This window comes from Sminthopsis crassicaudata, chromosome 5 (genome assembly GCF_048593235.1).
Source record: "Sminthopsis crassicaudata isolate SCR6 chromosome 5, ASM4859323v1, whole genome shotgun sequence".
In the NCBI taxonomy this organism is placed as follows: Eukaryota; Metazoa; Chordata; class Mammalia; order Dasyuromorphia; family Dasyuridae; genus Sminthopsis; species Sminthopsis crassicaudata.
This window is the reverse complement of record NC_133621.1, coordinates 299,134,512-299,153,529: the sequence shown is the minus strand read 5'-3', so window position 1 is coordinate 299,153,529 and position 19,018 is coordinate 299,134,512. Positions and strand designations below refer to the sequence as shown.

Here is a 19,018-nt window from a genome sequence, read left to right as displayed (position 1 = left end):
TAATGGCCTGTCCTCTGTCATCTATAGTTATTGTCCCTAACCAAAGCATTATTAGAAAGCCTACCTCTTACTCCCCTTCATCAAAATGCCAGATGACCAGCCAATTCTGATGCAAAGTCACCTTCCCAATAAACAAGGACTTCCAGTGTCCATTTGATAAGCTTTAAGATAAGACAAAAAAAAAATAGTTTCTCCCCAAACATAAAATGCTCAGATGATCATCCAATTCTGATGCAAACTCACCTTCCCAATAAACAAGGACTTCCAGAGCCCATTTGATAAGTTTTAAGATCAGACAAGAAAGATTATTTCTCTCCAAATACTAAAATACTCAGATGACCAGCCAATTCTGATGCAAAGTCACCTTCCCAATAAACAAGGACTTCCAGGGTCCATTTGATAAGCTTTAAGATAAGACCAAAAAAAAAAAAAAAAAAAAAAAAAAAAAAAAGATAGTTTCTCCCCAAACATAAAATGCTCAGATGATCATCCAATTCTGATGCAAACTCACCTTCCCAATAAACAAGGACTTCCAGAGCCCATTTGATAAGTTTTAAGATCAGACAAGAAAGATTATTTCTCTCCAAACACTAAAATGCTCAGATGATCAGCCAATTCTGATACAAACTCATTTCCTAATAAACAATGACTTCCCAGTGCCCATTTGATAAGTTTTAAGATTAGACGGGAAAGATTATTTCTCCCCAAACACTAAAATGCTCAGATGACCAGACAATACAAATACACTTTCCCAATAAACAAGAACTTCTCCAGCCCTTTTGGTTATTTTTGCAAAAACAAATATTCTATTAAACATAAAAAGAATAAAGAATTTAAATAGCTCCTCCTCTGGTGTGTCTGTAGCTATTGACCCAAACCTAGATAATCGATTGTTTCCAGATACTAAAATGCCTCATGACCTGCCAATTCTGATGCTGATTCTTCTTAATAAATAGGGATTTCTACTGATCTTTCGATAAATATTAAAACCAAACAAGGAAAGATTGAGAATTTTTTTCTTCTGCTGAGCATTCAAAGATTCAGATAACATAATTTTATCTTTGTGATTCAACTCAGACCTAAACAGGCATATTCTCATATCAAGGAATCTCCTGATCTTTGCTTGAGATCCTCAATTTGAGGAGCAATACCTATATGTTTCCTAGGCAGCCCATTCTATCTTTGAACAGCTATAATTGTTAGGAATATTGTTTATTTATCTGTTTGTTTCATATATATATACATATATACACACACACACACACACACACACACACACACACATATATATATATAAACCTTTTCCCCATTACAAATAAAGAAAAATTTTAATATTGATTAAAATTTTTTTGAGCTTCAAATTTTCTCTCTCCCCCCCATTTCCCTTCTCCCTGAGAATAAAAAACATTTAATATAGGTTGTACATCTTCAATTATTCAAACTTTTTATTATATTAATCATGCTGTGAAAGAAGACACAGAATTAAAGGGGAAACACATACACACAAATTGTATGCTTCAACTATATATTCAGACTCTCGAAGTTCCTTCTCTGGAGATGTATAGCATTTTTCATCAAGAGTCCTTTGGAATTGTCTTGGATCATTGTATTGATGAGAACAGCTAAGTTATTCATAGTTGATCATTGTACAATATTACTGTTACTGTGTAACAGTGTTCTGGTTCTGCTCACTTCACTTTGCATCAGTTCATGGAAGTTTTTCTGAAATCCAGCTGCTCATCATTTCCATTATAATCATCGTTCCCTGGTTGGTAGACATCCCCTCAATTTCCAATTTTTTTGCCACCTCAAGAGCTGTTATTAATATTTTTATACAAATAGGTTCCCCCCTGCCTTTTTTTCCCCTGAGGCAATTGGGGTTAAGTGACTTGCCCAGGGGCACACAGCTAGGAAGTGTTAAGTGTCTGAGACTAGATTTGAACTCAGGTCCTCCTGACTTCAGGGTTGGTGCTCTATCCACTGGGGCCATCTAGTTGCTGCCCCTCCTCCTGTCCTTTTCTCTTTGGGATACAGACTTATTAGTGGTATTTTTGGATCAAAGGATATGCAGTTTTATAACCCCTTGGGCATAGTTTCAAATTGTTCTCCAGAATGGTTAAATCAGTTCACAATTCTACCAACAGTGTTTTAGTTTCTCAATTTTTCCACATTCCCTACAACATCTGTTATTTTTCTTTTCTGTCATATTAGCCAATCTGATAGACGTGAGGTAATATCTCAGAATCGTTTTAATTTGCTAAAATATTCTAATCAATAGTGATATAGAACTTTTTTTATACGACTCTAATAGATGACTTTGATTTCTTGATCTAAAATTGCCTATTAATATTCTTTGACCATTTATCAATTGGGGAATGACTTGTACTTTTAAAATCTGATTCAATTCTATGTAGAAATGAGACCTTTATCAGAGACATCATAAAAATCATTACTCTTAGTTTTTAAATGGATATAATCAAGATTGTCTATTTTGTATCTAATAATAAATACTCTCTATTTCTTATTTGGTCATAGATTATTACTTTCTCCATAGTTCTGACAGGTAAACTATTCTTTGTTTTCCTAATTTGCTTATAGTATCACCTTTTTCTGCTTAAAATGTGTTTTCATTTTTATTTTTCTTGTTATGTGGTGTAAGATATTAGCCTATACCTGGTTTCTGCCCTACTGTTTTCCAGTTTTTCCATCAGTTTTTGGTCAAATAGTGAGTTTTTATCCCCAAAGCTGGGGTCTTTATGTTTATCAAACACTAGATTACTATGGTTATTTACTACTGAATCTTGTGTAGTTACTGATATACCACTCTATTTCTTTGCCAATACCAGATAGTTTCCATGATTACCATTTCATAATATAGTTTGAGATATGGTACAGTTTGTATTTGTTTTAATTAATTCCCTTAATGTTATTGACTTTTTGTTCTTCAAATGAATTTTATTATGACTTTTTTTTTCTATCTCTATAAAATAAGTTTTTGATAGTTTGGTTGGTATAGAACTGAATGAGTAAGTTGCAGAATTATCATCTTAACTATGTTGGCTCAGTCTATCCATAAGCCATTGATATTTTCCCAGTTGTTTAGATCTGACTTTATTTCTTTGAAAAGTGTTTTGTAATTATGTTCATATAGTCCCTAGGTTTATCTCGTCAGACTCCCAGGTATTTTATACTGTCTACAGTTATTTTAAGAGGAATTGCTCTTTCTATCTTTTGCTACTAGATTTTTTTGGTAATATACAGAAGTGCTGATAATTTATAGGGGCCAATTTTTTAACCTGCATTTTGCTAAAGTGGTTAATTATTTCAACTAGGATTTTAGTTGATTCTCTAGGTATACTATCTTATCATCTGCAAAGTGATAGTTTTATTTCCTCGTTGCCTATTCTAATTCCTTAAATTTCTTTTTCTTCTCATACTGATTTATGTTGTTTTTGTTATTTACATGGTCAATTATGCTGATTGCTTTTACTAATAGTGAAGCAATCCTATATCCCTATATTCCATCTGGTCATAGTGTATGTTCCTTGTTATATATTGCTGTAATCTCCTTGCTATTATTTTAGTTAAAATTTCTGCATCAATATTTATTAGGGAAATTGGTTTAGAATTTTTTCCCTCTGTTTTGATTCTTCCTGGTTTAGATATCAGCAGCATATTTGTGTCATAAAGGAAATTTGATAAGATTCTATTTTTGCCTAATTCCCCAAATAGTTTATATAAATTGGAATTAATTGTTCTTTAAATGCTTAGTAGAACACATCTAGTCATGGAGATTTTCCCATAGGGAATTATTTAAGTATTTTATTTCCTTTTCTGTTAATTTGGATAATTTATACATATATATTAAATATTGATCCATTTTGCATAGATTATCAGATTTACTGGCATACAATTGGACAAAATAACCACTAACAACTATCTTCATTTCTTCTTCATTGGTGATGAATTCATCCTTTTCATTTTTTATACTGGTAATTTGGTCTTCTTTCTTTTTAAATCAAATTAACAAATGGTTTGTCTATTTCATTTTTTTAAAAATAAAATCAATTCTTGCTTTTACCTCTAACTCTCATTGGATTTGTCTCATTGGATTGGATATTTTATTCAAGAGAGAATAATATATATATTCAGTAGAGTATAGGTCCCTTCTTTCCCTCCAACTGTAATAGGTCTTTTGTGCCTCTTCCTATGATATAATTTGCCTCATTCTCCTCCATTTTCTCTTCCCCTCATGAAATTCTCTTTCTCAGCCCTAGTTTTTAAAAATATTATCATATACATCAATTTATAATTTATAAATTTTATATCCATCAGTTTATACCCATACTTTCTATGTGTATATATCTTTTGCGATCTTTTCTGCATTTATTTTTGCTTTTTATTTTTCAAAATACATGCAAAAATAGTGATCAACATTCATGCCTGCAAAATCTATCATTCCATATTTTTCTCTCTCTCTCCCTTAGATAGCAAGCAATCCATTATAGGTTTAACATGTGCAAGTCTTCTATACATATTGCCACACAATTATCATGCTACACAAGAAAAATCAGATCAAAAAGGGAAAAAGAATGAGAAAGAAAACAAAATGCAAGAAAGCAACAACAAAAAGAGGAGAATGCTATGTTGTGAGCCACATTCAGTTCCCACGTCCTCTCTCTGGGTGCAGATGGCTCTCTCCATCACAAAATTATTGGAACTGGCCTGAATCACCTCAGTGTTGACAAGAGCCATATCCATCAGAATTGATTGTCCTATAGTCTTGTTGTTGTCATGTATAATGATCTCCTGGTTCTACTCACTTCACTTAGCATCAGTTCATGTAAGTCTCTCCAGGTCTCTCTGAAATCATCCTGCTGGTCATTTCCTACAGAACAATAATATTCCATAACATTCATACACCATAACTTATTCAGCCATTCTCTCACTGATGGGCATCCATTCAATTTCCAGTTTCTTGCCACTACAAAGAAGGCTGCTACAGACTTTTTTGCACATGTGGGGCCCTTTCTCTCCTTTATGATCTTATTGAAATACAAGCAATGATGTTCGAAGAATATTTTGTCAGAGGTATTATAGAGACTTTTGCTGCCCTGGGAATGGATCTCTGCAGGCAATAAAGGTCAGAACCAGGATTTGAATCTAGCTCTCCTGACTCTCAATCATAAGAGCTCCCCTTGCTCTAGTGTTTCTATATCACTTTCCTCATAACATCTTTAATTTGGTAGGTGGCTAGGAAATACGACTTCCCCCTTTGTACGGATGAGGATATTAAATGGACTGTGGCCACCCAACTACAGTGTTTGGGAGGTGGGATTCAAAACCAGGTTTTCTGATTCATAGTGGACAGGCTGCGGAGCTCGGAATCTGGAAGTCAAGATTCAAATTCCATTTCAGATGCTTACTAGGTGGATCAATCACTTCCCTCCTGGAAGTGTAGTTTCCTTAGTGATCAAGGGAGGGATTTAGGTGGGGCCTTATAAGTTCCCTTCCAGTTCTAAATCTAGGGTCTGGTGCTTTTAAAAGTGAAAGTGGGTAAAGGCTGAGAGTTTAGGGTAGTGACACATCAATGTATTTGACTTTGGAAGAGGAGAGGAGACATCACAGGGCCAGAAAAGGGACCTCAGAGGCCATCGAGTCCAACTTCTTCATGTGACAGAGGAGGAAACTGAAGCTGGAGAATGATGTGGGCCCATAGGAGCATAGATGTAGAAAGCTGGAAGGACATGGGAGACCAAGCTCTTCATTTTACCCCTGAGGTAACTGAAGTCTAGGAACTTCTCCAAGGTCCTCTAGGCAGTGAGTGTCAAAGGCCAAATTCAAACCTGAAACTTCTTATTTCATAGCCAGGGAATGTCTTCCCCTTCTGCTCCGATCTTGCCAGCAGGTCTCTCTGAGTTTTCTTGGCTGGTCCTAAAAGGGACGCAGAGCTTTCCTGGTTTGGATTCAGCAGCTTCCTAGCAGGTGGTTTTGCCCAGGGTCTGAGCACCCTAATACATAGAGGTTCCCCTGCAGTTACTACTCTGAGAAATCCCTTCCCCACTGCTAATCATGAAATGTCACTTCTGTTTGTATTATAACCTGGGCTCTTGACAGTCTGGCCAAGCCCACGGACCCCCTTCTCACAATAATGTAATGTTTTTGTCATTGTCATTTTGTGAAAGCTTTTAAAAAATGTGTTTTTAACATTCACTTTAAAAAATTCTGAGTCCCAAATACTCTTCTTCCCTCTCACCATTCCCTTCCCCACTGGGAAGGCAAGCAATATGAATTATAATAATATTCTGAGTCCCAAATACTCTTTCTCCCTCCCACCACTCCCTTCCCCACTGGAAAAGCAACCAGAATGGATTATAATGAATAAAAATATGAAAGAATGCTTGGAAAACCAGAAGTTACTGACAAGAAAGATGTCATTTTTTTTCCCATTTGAAATCTATCCCAGGTGAAGAACTCCTGTCCCAGAAGGTCACCATAGGCCCCCTGAGGTGAAGGGATTTGTTCCGGCTCACCTGGCCATCCTTCCCAACTCCAAACCCAGCCCTCTCTTCCCCACACCAGAATAACACAGATAATGTCAACTGTTATCATCTCATCATCATCATCATCATCACTTTTATTAGAAATAAGAGCATCTCAAGCTCTATTTTTGGTCTGGCTTCAGTGGGAGGGGCAGTCAAAGGTCACAGCTTTCACCTTGAAGTCACCAGAAACTGATAAGAAGTTGATCGTTTTGAAGTTTAAGTAATTGTTGTAATTGAATTGATATCCATCATCCAACTTCACAACAAAGTAAGTCTTCTCAAAGATTATGGTAATCTGAATGGGGAGAAGGTGGAAAGTCCTGGATTCAGATTCCACTACAAGATGACCTTGGAAAAAATGATTTCTCTATTTTGGGCCTCAGTTTCCTCCTCTGTAAAATGAGGAGGTCAGACAGCTGAGGTTCTTTCCAGCTCTAATTCTAGCATCCTGTTATATTATCCTGGCAGACCCCAGAGTCTTTTCTAGCCATATTGGGACCACTGCTTTTCACAATTCCCTTCCTTTCTTCCCAACTTCTCCCCAGCTCAAGGGATGTTGCCCTTCTTGTTGCTGATCTTTGGAAACCCACTGACCCCTTTTTCCTCTGGCCTTTCATCTTTTCCCCATCAGAGTTTATTTCCAGAATTCTTCTGTCAAATACAAGGGGTGGATGAAATCATCTCTTGGGTCCAGTCCAAGTGGACCATTCCATGCTCCGATTCTGGATCCTTACCTCTGTCCTGCTCGCTGGAACTAAAGGGAAGTGACTTTCCCTTTGTTCAGGGTTCCAAACACCATCATTGCGACAGTTGCAGACTAACAAATTCTTATCCTTGAAGGCATTGAAGCGTGGGTTTAAGTGCAAGGCAAGGTTAAGATCATCCTTTCCCAGGTTTATGCTAAAGCTGGGAATTGAGAACATGTCTCGGTCGTTAGCATGGAGTTCAGAACTTTAACACCCCCAACCCTCCCACTCAAGGAATTCCCGAATTAGAAGACCCTCAAAGGCACTCTCACCCAATCCTGGCTTCTCTTCTTCAGGAACATCCCTACCCCACCCTGTTCAATGATCGACAGTGGTCCATATTTTACTACCTCTGAGGAAAGGGAGCTTACTACCTGCAGGGACTGTTCCTTTCAGTAAATGGGCAGCTTGGGTTGGGAAGTTTTTCCTGATGCTGAATCCTGCCTCTGCGGCTGATGAAGTATCAGCTTGGTGCTTCTCCGCAAGGGTCAAGGGCAAGCAAGTAAGTCAAAGGACTGGGCTCTCACCCAGGGCTAAATTGCATCTCTCCTCCCCATCTCCCACTTACTGCTTGGCATCAGATGGGATATCTCCTCCTATTTTTATGCAGCTTCCAGGTGAGAGGTCTAAATCATGGAAAACCATGCCCTGAAGAGACCAAGCACAGAAAGTTCAGGTCTGTCCGGGAACTGAAGAGACCCAGAACTTCCAGTTGGGGAAGTTCCACCCTTTACACATATTTTACAAATATTCTAGGAAAGCAGACTCTCCTCCAGGCTAGTTAGGGCTGAAGTGGGAGTCAATCCCAACTCGGTGACTTTGGGGGAACCTCTTCCTCTTTCTGGATCTCAGTTTCCTCATCTGTTAAATGAGGAACTAGCTAAGATGATTGATCCCGTCCACTTCTCATTTTCTACATCAGGAAACTGAGGCTCAAAGAAGCCAACCTGTCCCAAATGACACAAGTGAGCAACAGAATCACAACTGGAAGCCAAGTTTTTCCTGGGGATCCAGGCCCATGATCTGTCTGTCTCACTGGCTAAGCCAATGCCATCTTAGATTGCTATCACACGAATCCTAGCATTTGGACAAAGGGTTTTTATCCAAAAGTTTGGAGAACATTGTACCTCAGTGGAGAACCTCTGTGCTAGTTCAATCTGCCCTTGCTTTTGCCACGCTCCCCACCTGCTGCCTTACCCTTTTCTTCATTTTTCCCAAAACTATCTTCATTTCACTAAGCAAAAAGTAATTCCTCCCGGGGAAAGTTTTCAGGAAGAGATTCTCCCATTCTCTCCAGCCAAGTCTTGGTCCCACACAAGATCCATCCAGGATATCCAGGAAAACAGGAATTGGCAAGGGAGGGGGAGACTCAGAAAGAAGGGGGAATCAAGAGTGACCTTGGCAGAACCCTTAAAGTCAAGGAACTTAGCTTCTCTTGACCCCTCAGCCCTTTTTGGAGAAGTATATTGGAACTAGGACAGCACAGATGTGTGGTCCCTTACAATGGAGAAGTACTCAAGGGAAAGGGTGAATCTTGTAAACTGGTTTCCTAGAAAAGAGGCAAGAAGTGTATTTATGAGGTAAATTCAGTCTTCTATTTAAAGGGGCGGGGACTAGAAGTAGAGGGAACCTAAAAAATCCTCCTGGGACCCTTTGCCCTATTTCTTCTCTCCCACCTTCAACCTTCTCTCGTTCCAACGGAGCTTTTTCAGCCTGGATTCTCTCTCTATCTGTGGCTGGGTTGGAGTTACCTCTAAGGCAGTCATTCATTTCAGAACGTCTGAGCCCTTGCTATTTCCATTCCCATCAAATCCCACCTTGCCTCTTCATTCAAGGAAGGAAATTCCCCGACATCCTAACACATCTCCCCCCTCGCCCCGCCCCTCATCAGCCCCGCGGAGCCCTCAGAGTCTATTAATCCATAGTCCATAATTCATTAATCCATAATCCATAGTCCATGTTGATTCCCATTCTCCCTAGCTCCCCTCTCCTGGGAGCTCTGTGGATTTAGCAGCTTGCCAAAAACAAGTCTCAAGGGGGCGAGCAGCCCTTGAAGGGCTGGAGAGGTTAGAATTGGGGGGTTAGAGAAGAAGTTCAAGGTACTCCAGCTCCTTCAGAGAGCGAGGATAGAGCATCCTCTCCACCCCTCCCACCCCCCCCGCCAGGAGCTAGGAGCACGCTCTTCGCAAGTCTCCCCAACCCCAGAGGATTCCCCACCATCGAACCCTTAACCTATACCCAGGACAGGGACATCCGCAGTTTATACTCTGGTGCACTCACTCCCAACATCATAATGGAGAGTGAGAAAGGCTCTGGCGATTCTCCCGGCTGCTCTGGGTCCCTGAGGGATAACGTCCAGTCCCAACCGCGAGATGCTAAACTCGGCAGGTGTGCGACCCTTCAAATAGCTGCCGGATTTCCGGATTTCCCCACCTCCACACACCTCCAGCCCTCCCCGCTGGCACTTTCCCCCAATACTGACCCCAGGGGAGGAGGGGCCCATCGCAGAGGCGGGGCCGCCGGCGTTTTGGAAGTCTTTCTGGGAAGGGGAGCCAATCAAGGAGGAGCCAAGCTTTTGGGGACTCTCCCTTCACAGAGAGCTCTGTCCCTTTCTGGATTTTCTCCTACATCCAAACCCCAACACTATCCTTTGGGGAGGGGGTTGGGGCGAGTGGAATGGAAAAGTACTTTGAGAATCACCAAGAATCCGATGGTGGCGGGAAGGGGCAGGGGGCCACCCTCTAGATGGATGGCCGTGCTCTCGGCTGGCTGAGAACCAGCCCCTCGGCCCCCAAAGAGTCCATCGATGGGGGAAATCCTAATCAGAGCATGGCCCAACGGGAAACAATGGTTTCCTTTCCTTTCTTTCTTTCTTCCTCCCTCCGTCCCTCCCTCCTTCCTTCCTTTCTTTTTCTTTCTTTCTTTCTTTCTTTCTTTCTTTTCTTTCTTTCTTTCTTTCTTTCTTCTTTCTTTCTTTCTTTCTTTCTTTCTTCTTTCTTTCTTTCTTTCTTTCTTTCTTTCTTTCTTTCTTTCTTCTTTCTTTTTCTCTCTCTCTCTCTCTCTCTCTCTTTCTTTCTCTCTCTCTCTCTCTCTCTCTCTCTCTCTCTCTTCTTCTTTCTTTCTCTCTTTCTTTCTCTCTTTCTTTCTCTCTCTCTCTTTCTCTCTCTCACTTCTCTCTCTCTCTTTCTTTCTTTCTTTCTTTCTTTCTTTCTTTCTTTCTTTCTTTCTTTCTTTCTTTCTTTCTTTCTTTCTTTCTTTCTTTCTTCTTTCTTTCAACACTTGCCAAATAGAATTTATTTTAAAGCTTTCTGCCTTCCTCCCTTCCTCTGTCTCTGTCTCTCTGTCTGGCTAAGGCAATTGGGTTAAGTGACCATCTAGGAAGTGTTAAGTGTCTAAGCTCACATTTGAACTCAGATCCTCCTGACTTCAGGACTGGTGCTCTATATCCACTGTATCACCTAGATGCCCCAAGTTTTTTTATTTCAAAACATATGCATGAATAATTTTTCTTTTCTTTTTGTCTTTTAAAATTTTTTTTATTATAGCTTTTTATTTACAAAACATTTGCATGGGCAATTTTTCTACATTGACCCTCGAATAAGCCTAGTATTTCAGATTTTCTCCTCCTTTCCCCCACTCCCTCCCTAGATGGCAAGCAATCTAATACAATGGAAGTAGCTTGGTCTCTATCTGGCCTGAGGGATTATGGGCCTGAGGGATTATGTCTCTTCAAAGCCTTTGGACAGCTCCCCAAGGATCTCCAGCCTTACAGAGCCCTTATTCCTCAAATTGTAAAGAGATTAAGACTGAAATGTGCCTGAGGCTGAGCCTGTGATTTTCTTACCCATTTTAAAAAATCACTCTCCCCCCCCAACCCCACCCCATGGTCACTAAAGCTCCCTTTAAAGACTTCCAACAATGTGAAACTAACTCCCTTTGTCATCAACTGGTTCTATTTTTGTTCAGCTCTACTTGTTGGATTGAATGGACTGGTCCATTTGCACCTTTCCAAACTCCTCCTGGTTCTTCCTTTGGGCTTGAGAAGGATCAGACTAAGTTCTCTGTAGGACAGCTCCTCTGTGTTCCTAGACCAGGCTACATACTCAAGTAATAACACCCCTAACTATTTCTTCTCCCACCATTGGTCTCAAAAGCAAGAGAATCACTCCATAAACTTTGGAGAGGTTGGAGAAAGAAAGAAAAAATGATGGTGAGAGAAAGCTTCCAGCAGTTAGTGGGACAAAACAGATACAGCTCCCTTCCTTCCAAGCTCCCCTGACCAATGTCTCACATCCTGGTGAATTCCAGAACTTTCAGTTCTCTTTCAGTCCTGGCACCATCCCACTTCCCCATCCTGCACTGCCAGGTATGTAATCCTGGGCATGTTAGCCACAAGATGAATCTCAGTTTCTTTCTCTATAAAAAGGACATAACAGTCTTTGTACCAACCCCCTTCCTAGTTGCTATGGGTGAATAATTAAATGACTGGGGAGACAAAGCTGTCCCCAGTAAGCCACTCTCAATGTCCATTTAATCCATATTTTGAATCCTACATGTTTCATGTAGACCCTCTGGTGCCAGGAAATATCTTCTCTTGGAACTTCTGGGAGAGGTCCCATTCTCAGGGCAGCTCTGAAAGATGCCTTGCTGCTCTGATTCCAAATCACTTGTAGAAGATTTCTAGATAATGTTAAGATTTGTCAGTAATAAAAATTTCATATGATTTAGTACATTGTCTTTTTGAAACTTCAGAGAACTTCCATTTTAATATACGATTTGTTTTTTTTTTCCATTACCTCAATCCTGTACCTGATAAAAAATCTTTTAAAAATTCATGAGGATCTGATTTGTAAGATGAATTCTTTTTAAAGATTATTAAAGAGCTACTTGTCATCAACTGGTTCTATTTTTGTTCAGCTCTACTTGTTGGATTGAATGGACTGGTCCATTTGCACCTTTCCAAACTCCTCCCTGTTCTTCCTTTGGGCTTGAGAAGGATCAGACTAAGTTCTCTGTGCAAATTTTAACTTCCACTACAAATAAGAGTTAGTCATATGGACTACTTCTGCTGAATCTGCAATAGAGTTTTCCACTTTTCTGTGAATCTGTTCAGCCACAGTTGGTCAAAACTTGACCTCAACATAGTGATATCATTTTAAAAAGGAAGAACTACAACTAAGAGAGGAGGTACCTTTGGGAGTCCAGAGACTTAAATCTGAGACATCTTTCTCCCTTCCTGGGTCATGTTCTTCATTTTACAGAATAGTAAGCTGATGTTCCATGTGGAAATGTGACATCTCTGGGTCACATGGCTGGCACGGCAGTGCCATAACTCTAACCCATGTCTTTCCTATTTTCCCTGTCCTCACTGAGGCTGTGCAGCCATAAGGGTCTGAGAGGTCACTTAACCTTCTTTGGTTAATGACACTTTCCAGTTTGGCCTTTTCTGATTGATTCTATTCATTCTTTCCCCAAGAAATAACCACGAACTGTCTCTGAAGAAGACTTCTCTTGGGTCTGTCCAGTCTCTCTAGGGTGGTCTCTGGAGATCCTCCAAGGTTAAAATTACCTTCAGGATTTTCAGGATTCAGCTTACTCAGACCTGAGATATGTTGTCCCCACCTTCACTTAGGGTGAAGTTAGCTCCCTTTGTTTCTCAAATCTCTTCTTCTCCACAGTTTTCAAGCATTTGGAAGGAATGGACTGACTGGCCTGACAGCCGTAGGTCAGACACTGGGCAGGACATACCCCTGAGAAAAGCCTTCATTCTTAAGCGTACTTTACACCATAAACAGAATTTCTTCAGTTCCAAGTGGTGTAGAAGAAAGGGGAGTTGGTTACATTTAGAATAGTCATGGTGATCCCTCCTGGAGCATCCTAAAAGCTTGAGAAATGGATCAGTAAATGAACAAGTAGTGGAGTAGGAGGACAAGCATATCAACAGTTCCAGGAAAAGTGATGGTCATCACATCACATGGGGACCAGGGTCCTCTTTCCACTTAAATTCTGGGCAGGAGCCACATGGTCCCTCAGACTGGCACAAAGGACATCAACTTCCATTGGTCCAGCAGTCTCTGGAACTTCAATGGATTCCAACCCTTAAGAGACAAGACTGACTACTTCAGTCCTGATTGGCTCAGTTGGATGTAGGGCTTCCAGTTCTACCCAGGGAGGGTGTGTGTGTATGTGAGAGAGAAAGCCCCTACCCCAGGTAGAACAATGAGTTTGGGAATTAATAGCTCAGAGTGTTCCAAGAAAGGGCCCATTAAGATTATCGATTCAGATCTGGAAGGAGCCATTTAGTCCTCATTCTTTTTTTCTTTTCTTTTCTTTTCTTTTCTTTTCTTTTCTTTTCTTTTCTTTTCTTTTCTTTTCTTTTCTTTTCTTTTCTTTTCTTTCCTTCCTTCCTTCCTTCCTTCCTTCCTTCCTTCCTTCCTTCCTTCCTTCCTTCCTTCCTTCCTTCCTTCCTTCCTTCCTTCCTTCCTTCCTTCCTTTCTTTCTTTCTTTCTTTCTTTCTTTCTTTCTTTCTTTCTTTCTTTCTTTCTTTCTTTCTTTCTTTCTTTCTTTCTTTCTTTCTTTCTTTCTTTCTTTCTTTCTTTCTTTCTTTCTTTCTTTCTTTCTTTCTTTCTTTCTTTCTTTTTGCTGAGGCAATTGGGGTTAAGCGACTTGCCCAGGATCATACATCTAGGAAGTGTTGTTTGAGGCCAGATTTGAACTCAGTCCTCCTGACTTCAGGACTGGTGCTCTATCCATTGTACCACCTAGCTGCTCCCAACATCCTTATTCTTACAGAGGAAGAAACTAAGGCATCTCTTCTTTCCAGAATTAAAGCTTCTGGGTCTAGAAGAGAGAAAATGGGGAGAAAGAAGAGAAAGTAAGGAAGCATTCTCCAAATCATAGCTGAGAGAATGGGAAAGTGGGGCTTGAATTGAGGGATGATGGGGAGAGGTTGGTGACATTAGGAAAATGCCATCAGGTAGAAGGAAACAAGAGGTAATAGAGGAAGGGGACCAGGCTAAATCCTTTCCTGTAGTTCAGCCTCTCTGTATTTGTAGGCAAAGCTCAGATACCCAAGTCCAACATCCCACTATCTTTTCCTTCTCCCACTATCTATTTCAAAAGTAAGAGAGTCATGAAAAGTCAAGAAGATTTTGGAAAAACAAAAAATCACCAGGTGGAGGGACCTTCCAGAAGTGAGTGGGAGAGAATTGACACAGCTCCCCTCTTCCCAAGATCCCCACCAACCTCAATGCCTCACATCCTGAGCCTGATTCCAGAACATTCAGCTCCCCCATAATCCTGGTACCACCCCACTTCCACATCTGTGCTCTGCCAGCTATGTGACTCATGGGCATATCATATCCTCACTCTGAATCTCAGTTTCCTCCTCTATAAAAAGGAGATAAAAATCCTTGCCCCAACCCACTTCCTAATCCTTATGGATGAAAGATTAATTGACTGAGAAGACAAAGAAACTGTCTTCCAAGATTATTGATATATTAAACATTGCCTGGCAATTACCCAACAAACCAGGACCAGTCCTCTTCCTCATTTTAGGATGGCACCTCAAATACAGGGAGGAGACAGATTTTTGTATATGAAATATAATAAATCAAGTGAAGTCAATTAATCAAAAGGAACTAATACCACATTGGGTAATTTGATTTCTAATTGGATGAAAAAATGGGAATTTTTCAAGTTGGGGGGGGATTCTTCAGGTGCAATTTTCTGAATTCAGAAAAACAGATGTCTCACTTCCTCAAGTGTATGATTAATCAATACAGAGCCAGTTTTCAGATAAGACAAATAGCTTGCTTGAGAAGAATATTTGTGAGAAAACTCCTTGCACTAATCTTTAGATCTGAGCAGCTTTCAGGGCAGCCCAAATTAGGTCTTTAGTTAAGGTCTCTAAGCATCAGGGAGAGGTGGTTCAGCTGGAGGTGGTTCAAGACTAGGTTGAAACAATACAACAAAGATTTCTCCCAATCCCCACAATTGGAAAAAATTCTCCTGAGGAAGAATATGGACTAGATCCATAATTGAAAAGAAAGGGAATTTTGTGACTTCAGAACAGATTACCAAGATAGAGTCAAGGTAAATCATTCAGTTCACAGAATTAATCACTCCCTGTCCTAATCCTTTCAATTTCTTCATTTCCCCCTTTGATTGATACCAAAGTGGAAAACTCATTCTTCCCTAGTACAAATTAAATCCTTAAGGATTTTTCATAAATTCATAATCAGAATTGCCTATCAAGTTGCAGAATCTACAACATAGACTAATTTTGAGAAGGGAGATATACATATCACCAAGGTAACCAAGGAAACAACTTTAAAAATTTTTTTATTATAGCTTTGTTATTTACAAGATAAATGTAATTTTTCAGCACTGACAATTGCAAACCTTTTGTTCCAACTTTTCCCCTCTTTCCCCTTCCCACCCATGGCAGGTTGACTAATACATGTTAAATATGTTAAAGTATAAGTTAAATACAATATATGTATACTTGTCCATATAGTTATTTTGGTGTACAAAAAGAATCGGACTTTGAAATAGTGTACAATTAGCCTGTGAAGGAAATCAGAAATGCAGGCGGACAAAAATAGAGGGATTGGGAATTCTATGTCGTGGTTCATAGTCATCTCCCAGAGTTCTTTCACTGGGTGTAGCTGGTTCACTTCATTACTGCTCTATTGAAACTGATTTGGTTCATCTCATTGTTGAAGAGGGCCACGTCCATCAGAATTGATCATCATATAGTATTGTTGTTGAAGTATACAACAATTTCCTGGTCCTGCTCATTTCACTCTGCATCAGTTCATGCAAGTCTCTCCAGGCCTTTCTGAAATCATCTTGTTGGTCATTTCTTACATAATATTTATATACCACAATTTATTCAGCCCTTCTCCAATTGATGGGCATCCACTCAGTTTCCAGTTTCTGGCCACTACAAAGAGGGCTGCCACAAACATTCTTGCACATACAGGTCCTTTTCCCTTCTTTGAGATCTCTTTGGGATATAAGCCCAGTAGTAACACTGCTGGATCAAAGGGCATGCACAGTTTGATAACTTTTTGAACATAGTTCCAAATCATTCTCCAAAATTTCTGGATGTATTCACAATTCCACCAACAATATATCAGTGTCCCAGTTTTCCCACATCCCCTCCAACATTCATCATTATTTTTCCGTGTCATTCTAGCCAATCTGACAGATATATAGTGGTATCTCAAAGTTGTCTTAATTTGCATTTCTCTAATTAATAATGACTTGGAGCATCTTTTTATATGGCTAGAAATAGTTTCAATTTCTTAATCTGAGAATTGTCTGTTCATATCCTTTGACCAGTTATCAATTGGAGAATGGCTTGATTTCTTATAAATTAGAGTCAATTCTCTATATAGTTTGGAAATGAGGCCTTTATCGGAACCTTTGACTGTAAAAATGTTTTCCCAGTTTATTGCTTCCCTTCTAATCTTGTCTGCATTAGTTTTGTTTGTACAAAATCTTTTCAATTTGATATAATCAAAATTTTCTATTTTGTGATCAATAGTGATCTCTAGTTCCTCCTTGATCATAAATTCCTTCCTCTTCCACAGGTCTGAGAGGTAAATTATCCTATGTTCTTCTAATTTATTTATAATCTAATTCTTTATGCCTAGGTCATGGACCCATTTTGATCTTATCTTGGTGAAGCTTCAACACAAAAAGAGACACCATGAAACAAAATGTCACAGCAAAGACATAGTTTTTTTTTTCATCATTATTAACTAAAATCAAGTGTCCTTGTATCCCAGTAAGCCACTTCCAATGTCCATTTAATCACCATATTTTGAATCCCAAAAAATTCATATAGCCCTCTGATTCCAGGAAATATCTTCTCTTGTTCATTCTGGAATAGGTCTCATTCTCAAGACAGTTCTGAAAGAGGCTGTGCTCCTCTGGTTCCATATCACTTGTAGAAGGTTCCTAGACAATTTTGCTAAAATCTGCCAGCAATAAAATTTCATACAATTTAGTACAGTCTTTTGCATTTGTTTTTCCAATCCTGAATCTTCAGAGAATATAAGTTTGTATACACTTGCTATTTCTTTCTTTACTTCAATCATGAACCTGATATAAGAATCTTAAAAATCAATGAATGGGTGCTTTGTATAATGAACTGTTTTGCCTTTTAAAATTATCAAGCAGATTAAAAAATTTTAGCGTTATTTTATTTTTTTTCCAGATACACATAAATATTGTTTTCAATATTCATTTTGTAAGGTTTTGAGTTCCAATTTTTCTCCCTCTCTCTTACATTCCCTTTCCCCAAGAAAGGAAGCAATCAGATAGAGATACAATCACTTTTTAAAACATATTTTCATATTAGTCATGTTGGTAAAGAAAAATCAGAACAAAAAGGAAAGACTAAGAGAAAGAAAAACAAAAAATGAAAAAAGAATACCTTGATCCTCATTTCATCTCCATGATTCTTTCTCTGGATGCAGATGGCATTTTTCCTCTCAAGTCTATTGGAATTGTCTTGGGGCACTGTATTACTGAGAAGAATTACTAATTCTACCATAATTGATCATCATACAATCTCTTTTTCTTTTCTTTTATTATAGCTTTTTATTTACAAGATCTATGCATGGGTAATTTTTCAGCATTGACCCTTGAAAAATCTTCTGTTCCAACTTTTCCCCTCGTTCTCCCCACCCCCTTCCTCTAGATGGCAGGTAGTTCCATACATGTTAAATATGTTAAAATCATACAATCTTGTTGTTACTGTGTACATTGTTCTCGGTTCTGATCACTTCACTCAGGATCAGTTCATGTAAGTCTTTCTAGGCTTTTCTGAAATCATCCTGTTCATAATTTCTTCTAGAAAAGAAGTATTCCATTACACTCAAATATCACAACTTATTCAGCCATTCCTCAATTGATGGGCATCCACTCACATAGACAATTTAAAAATGGGAAAATATAATGTTGTTTGAAGAGAAGTACTTTGCAAACTTTACCTTCTTCTAGTCATAGGAGTTGCTCATATAGACTACTTATACCTGACCTATGGTAAAGGTACTTTTGTGAGTTCAGAACTTTGAAATTGAAACTTCTCTCTCCTGATGTTACAGAAAAGGAAAATGAGGTTTTATGCAGGCATGTGATATTTTTGGGCCACACAGCTAGCAGGGCAGTGCCAGAATTCTAACCCAGATCTCTCCTACCTTCTTCTTTACAGGGTGAGACAGGGAAGCCAGAGGGAGTCTGGGAGGTCACCCAACATTCTCTGATGACTGTTCCTATTCTGGGTTCTCTGATTCTAGTCATCCATTCCCCCAGCAAATGACAATAAGCTCTCTCTAAATAAGGCATTGGATGGCCTGTCCTGTGTTTACCCAGCCTATCTAGGATGATCACTGGAGCCTCTGTAAGATCTAATATGCCTCCAGGACTCAATATATTCAAGGCTGAGACTTGGTAGCCTGCCCATAGCCCTACCTTCACTTATGGTTCTTTTCAGCTCTCTCTGCTTCTCTCATCTCTCTCCCTCTCTAGGGTTTTCCAGCATTTGAGGGGAAGGGAATGAGAACTGTAAGCCAGACCCTGGGCAGCTGAGTATGGGCAGGACAGCCCTGAGGAAAGCCTCCATCCTCAAAAGTACTTCAGCTCATGGATATGGGCACATATCCATGCACAGGAATAAAAATTTATTCAGTTCCAAGTTCCTAGGGGAGAATT

General features: G+C 39.4%; 1 protein-coding gene across 2 annotated transcripts; it reads right to left on the bottom strand.

Moving 5' to 3' along the window:
- Positions 1–6,605: 6,605 nt before the first annotated feature.
- On the bottom strand, positions 6,606–9,715 carry LOC141542655 (galectin-1-like). Of its 2 annotated transcripts, none has more exons than XM_074267236.1 (4): positions 9,572–9,715; positions 7,860–7,939; positions 7,280–7,451; positions 6,606–6,840 (listed from the first exon to the last, which is right to left on the bottom strand). In XM_074267236.1, exons 1-4 carry the CDS (start codon positions 9,581–9,583, stop codon positions 6,682–6,684), a joined length of 423 nt encoding a protein of 140 aa, XP_074123337.1. In that variant the 5' UTR covers positions 9,584–9,715; the 3' UTR covers positions 6,606–6,681. The 2 variants fall into 2 exon arrangements, with proteins under 2 accessions (XP_074123337.1, XP_074123336.1); XM_074267235.1 differs by having other exon boundaries at positions 9,530–9,687.
- Between the last annotated feature and the right edge of the window lie 9,303 nt (positions 9,716–19,018).

Coding starts and splice junctions, on each gene's coding strand:
- LOC141542655 (XM_074267235.1), bottom strand. CDS start 9,583: ATGATGTTGGGAGTGAGTGCACCAGAGTATAAACTGCGGATGTCCCTG. Junction 7,940..9,529: donor TGCGGATGTCCCTGTCCTGG/GTATAGGTTAAG, acceptor TGGTCTCTTCAG/GGCATGGTTTTCCATGATTT. Junction 6,841..7,279: donor TTCCAGCGAGCAGGACAGAG/GTAAGGATCCAG, acceptor CTCCCCATTCAG/ATTACCATAATCTTTGAGAA.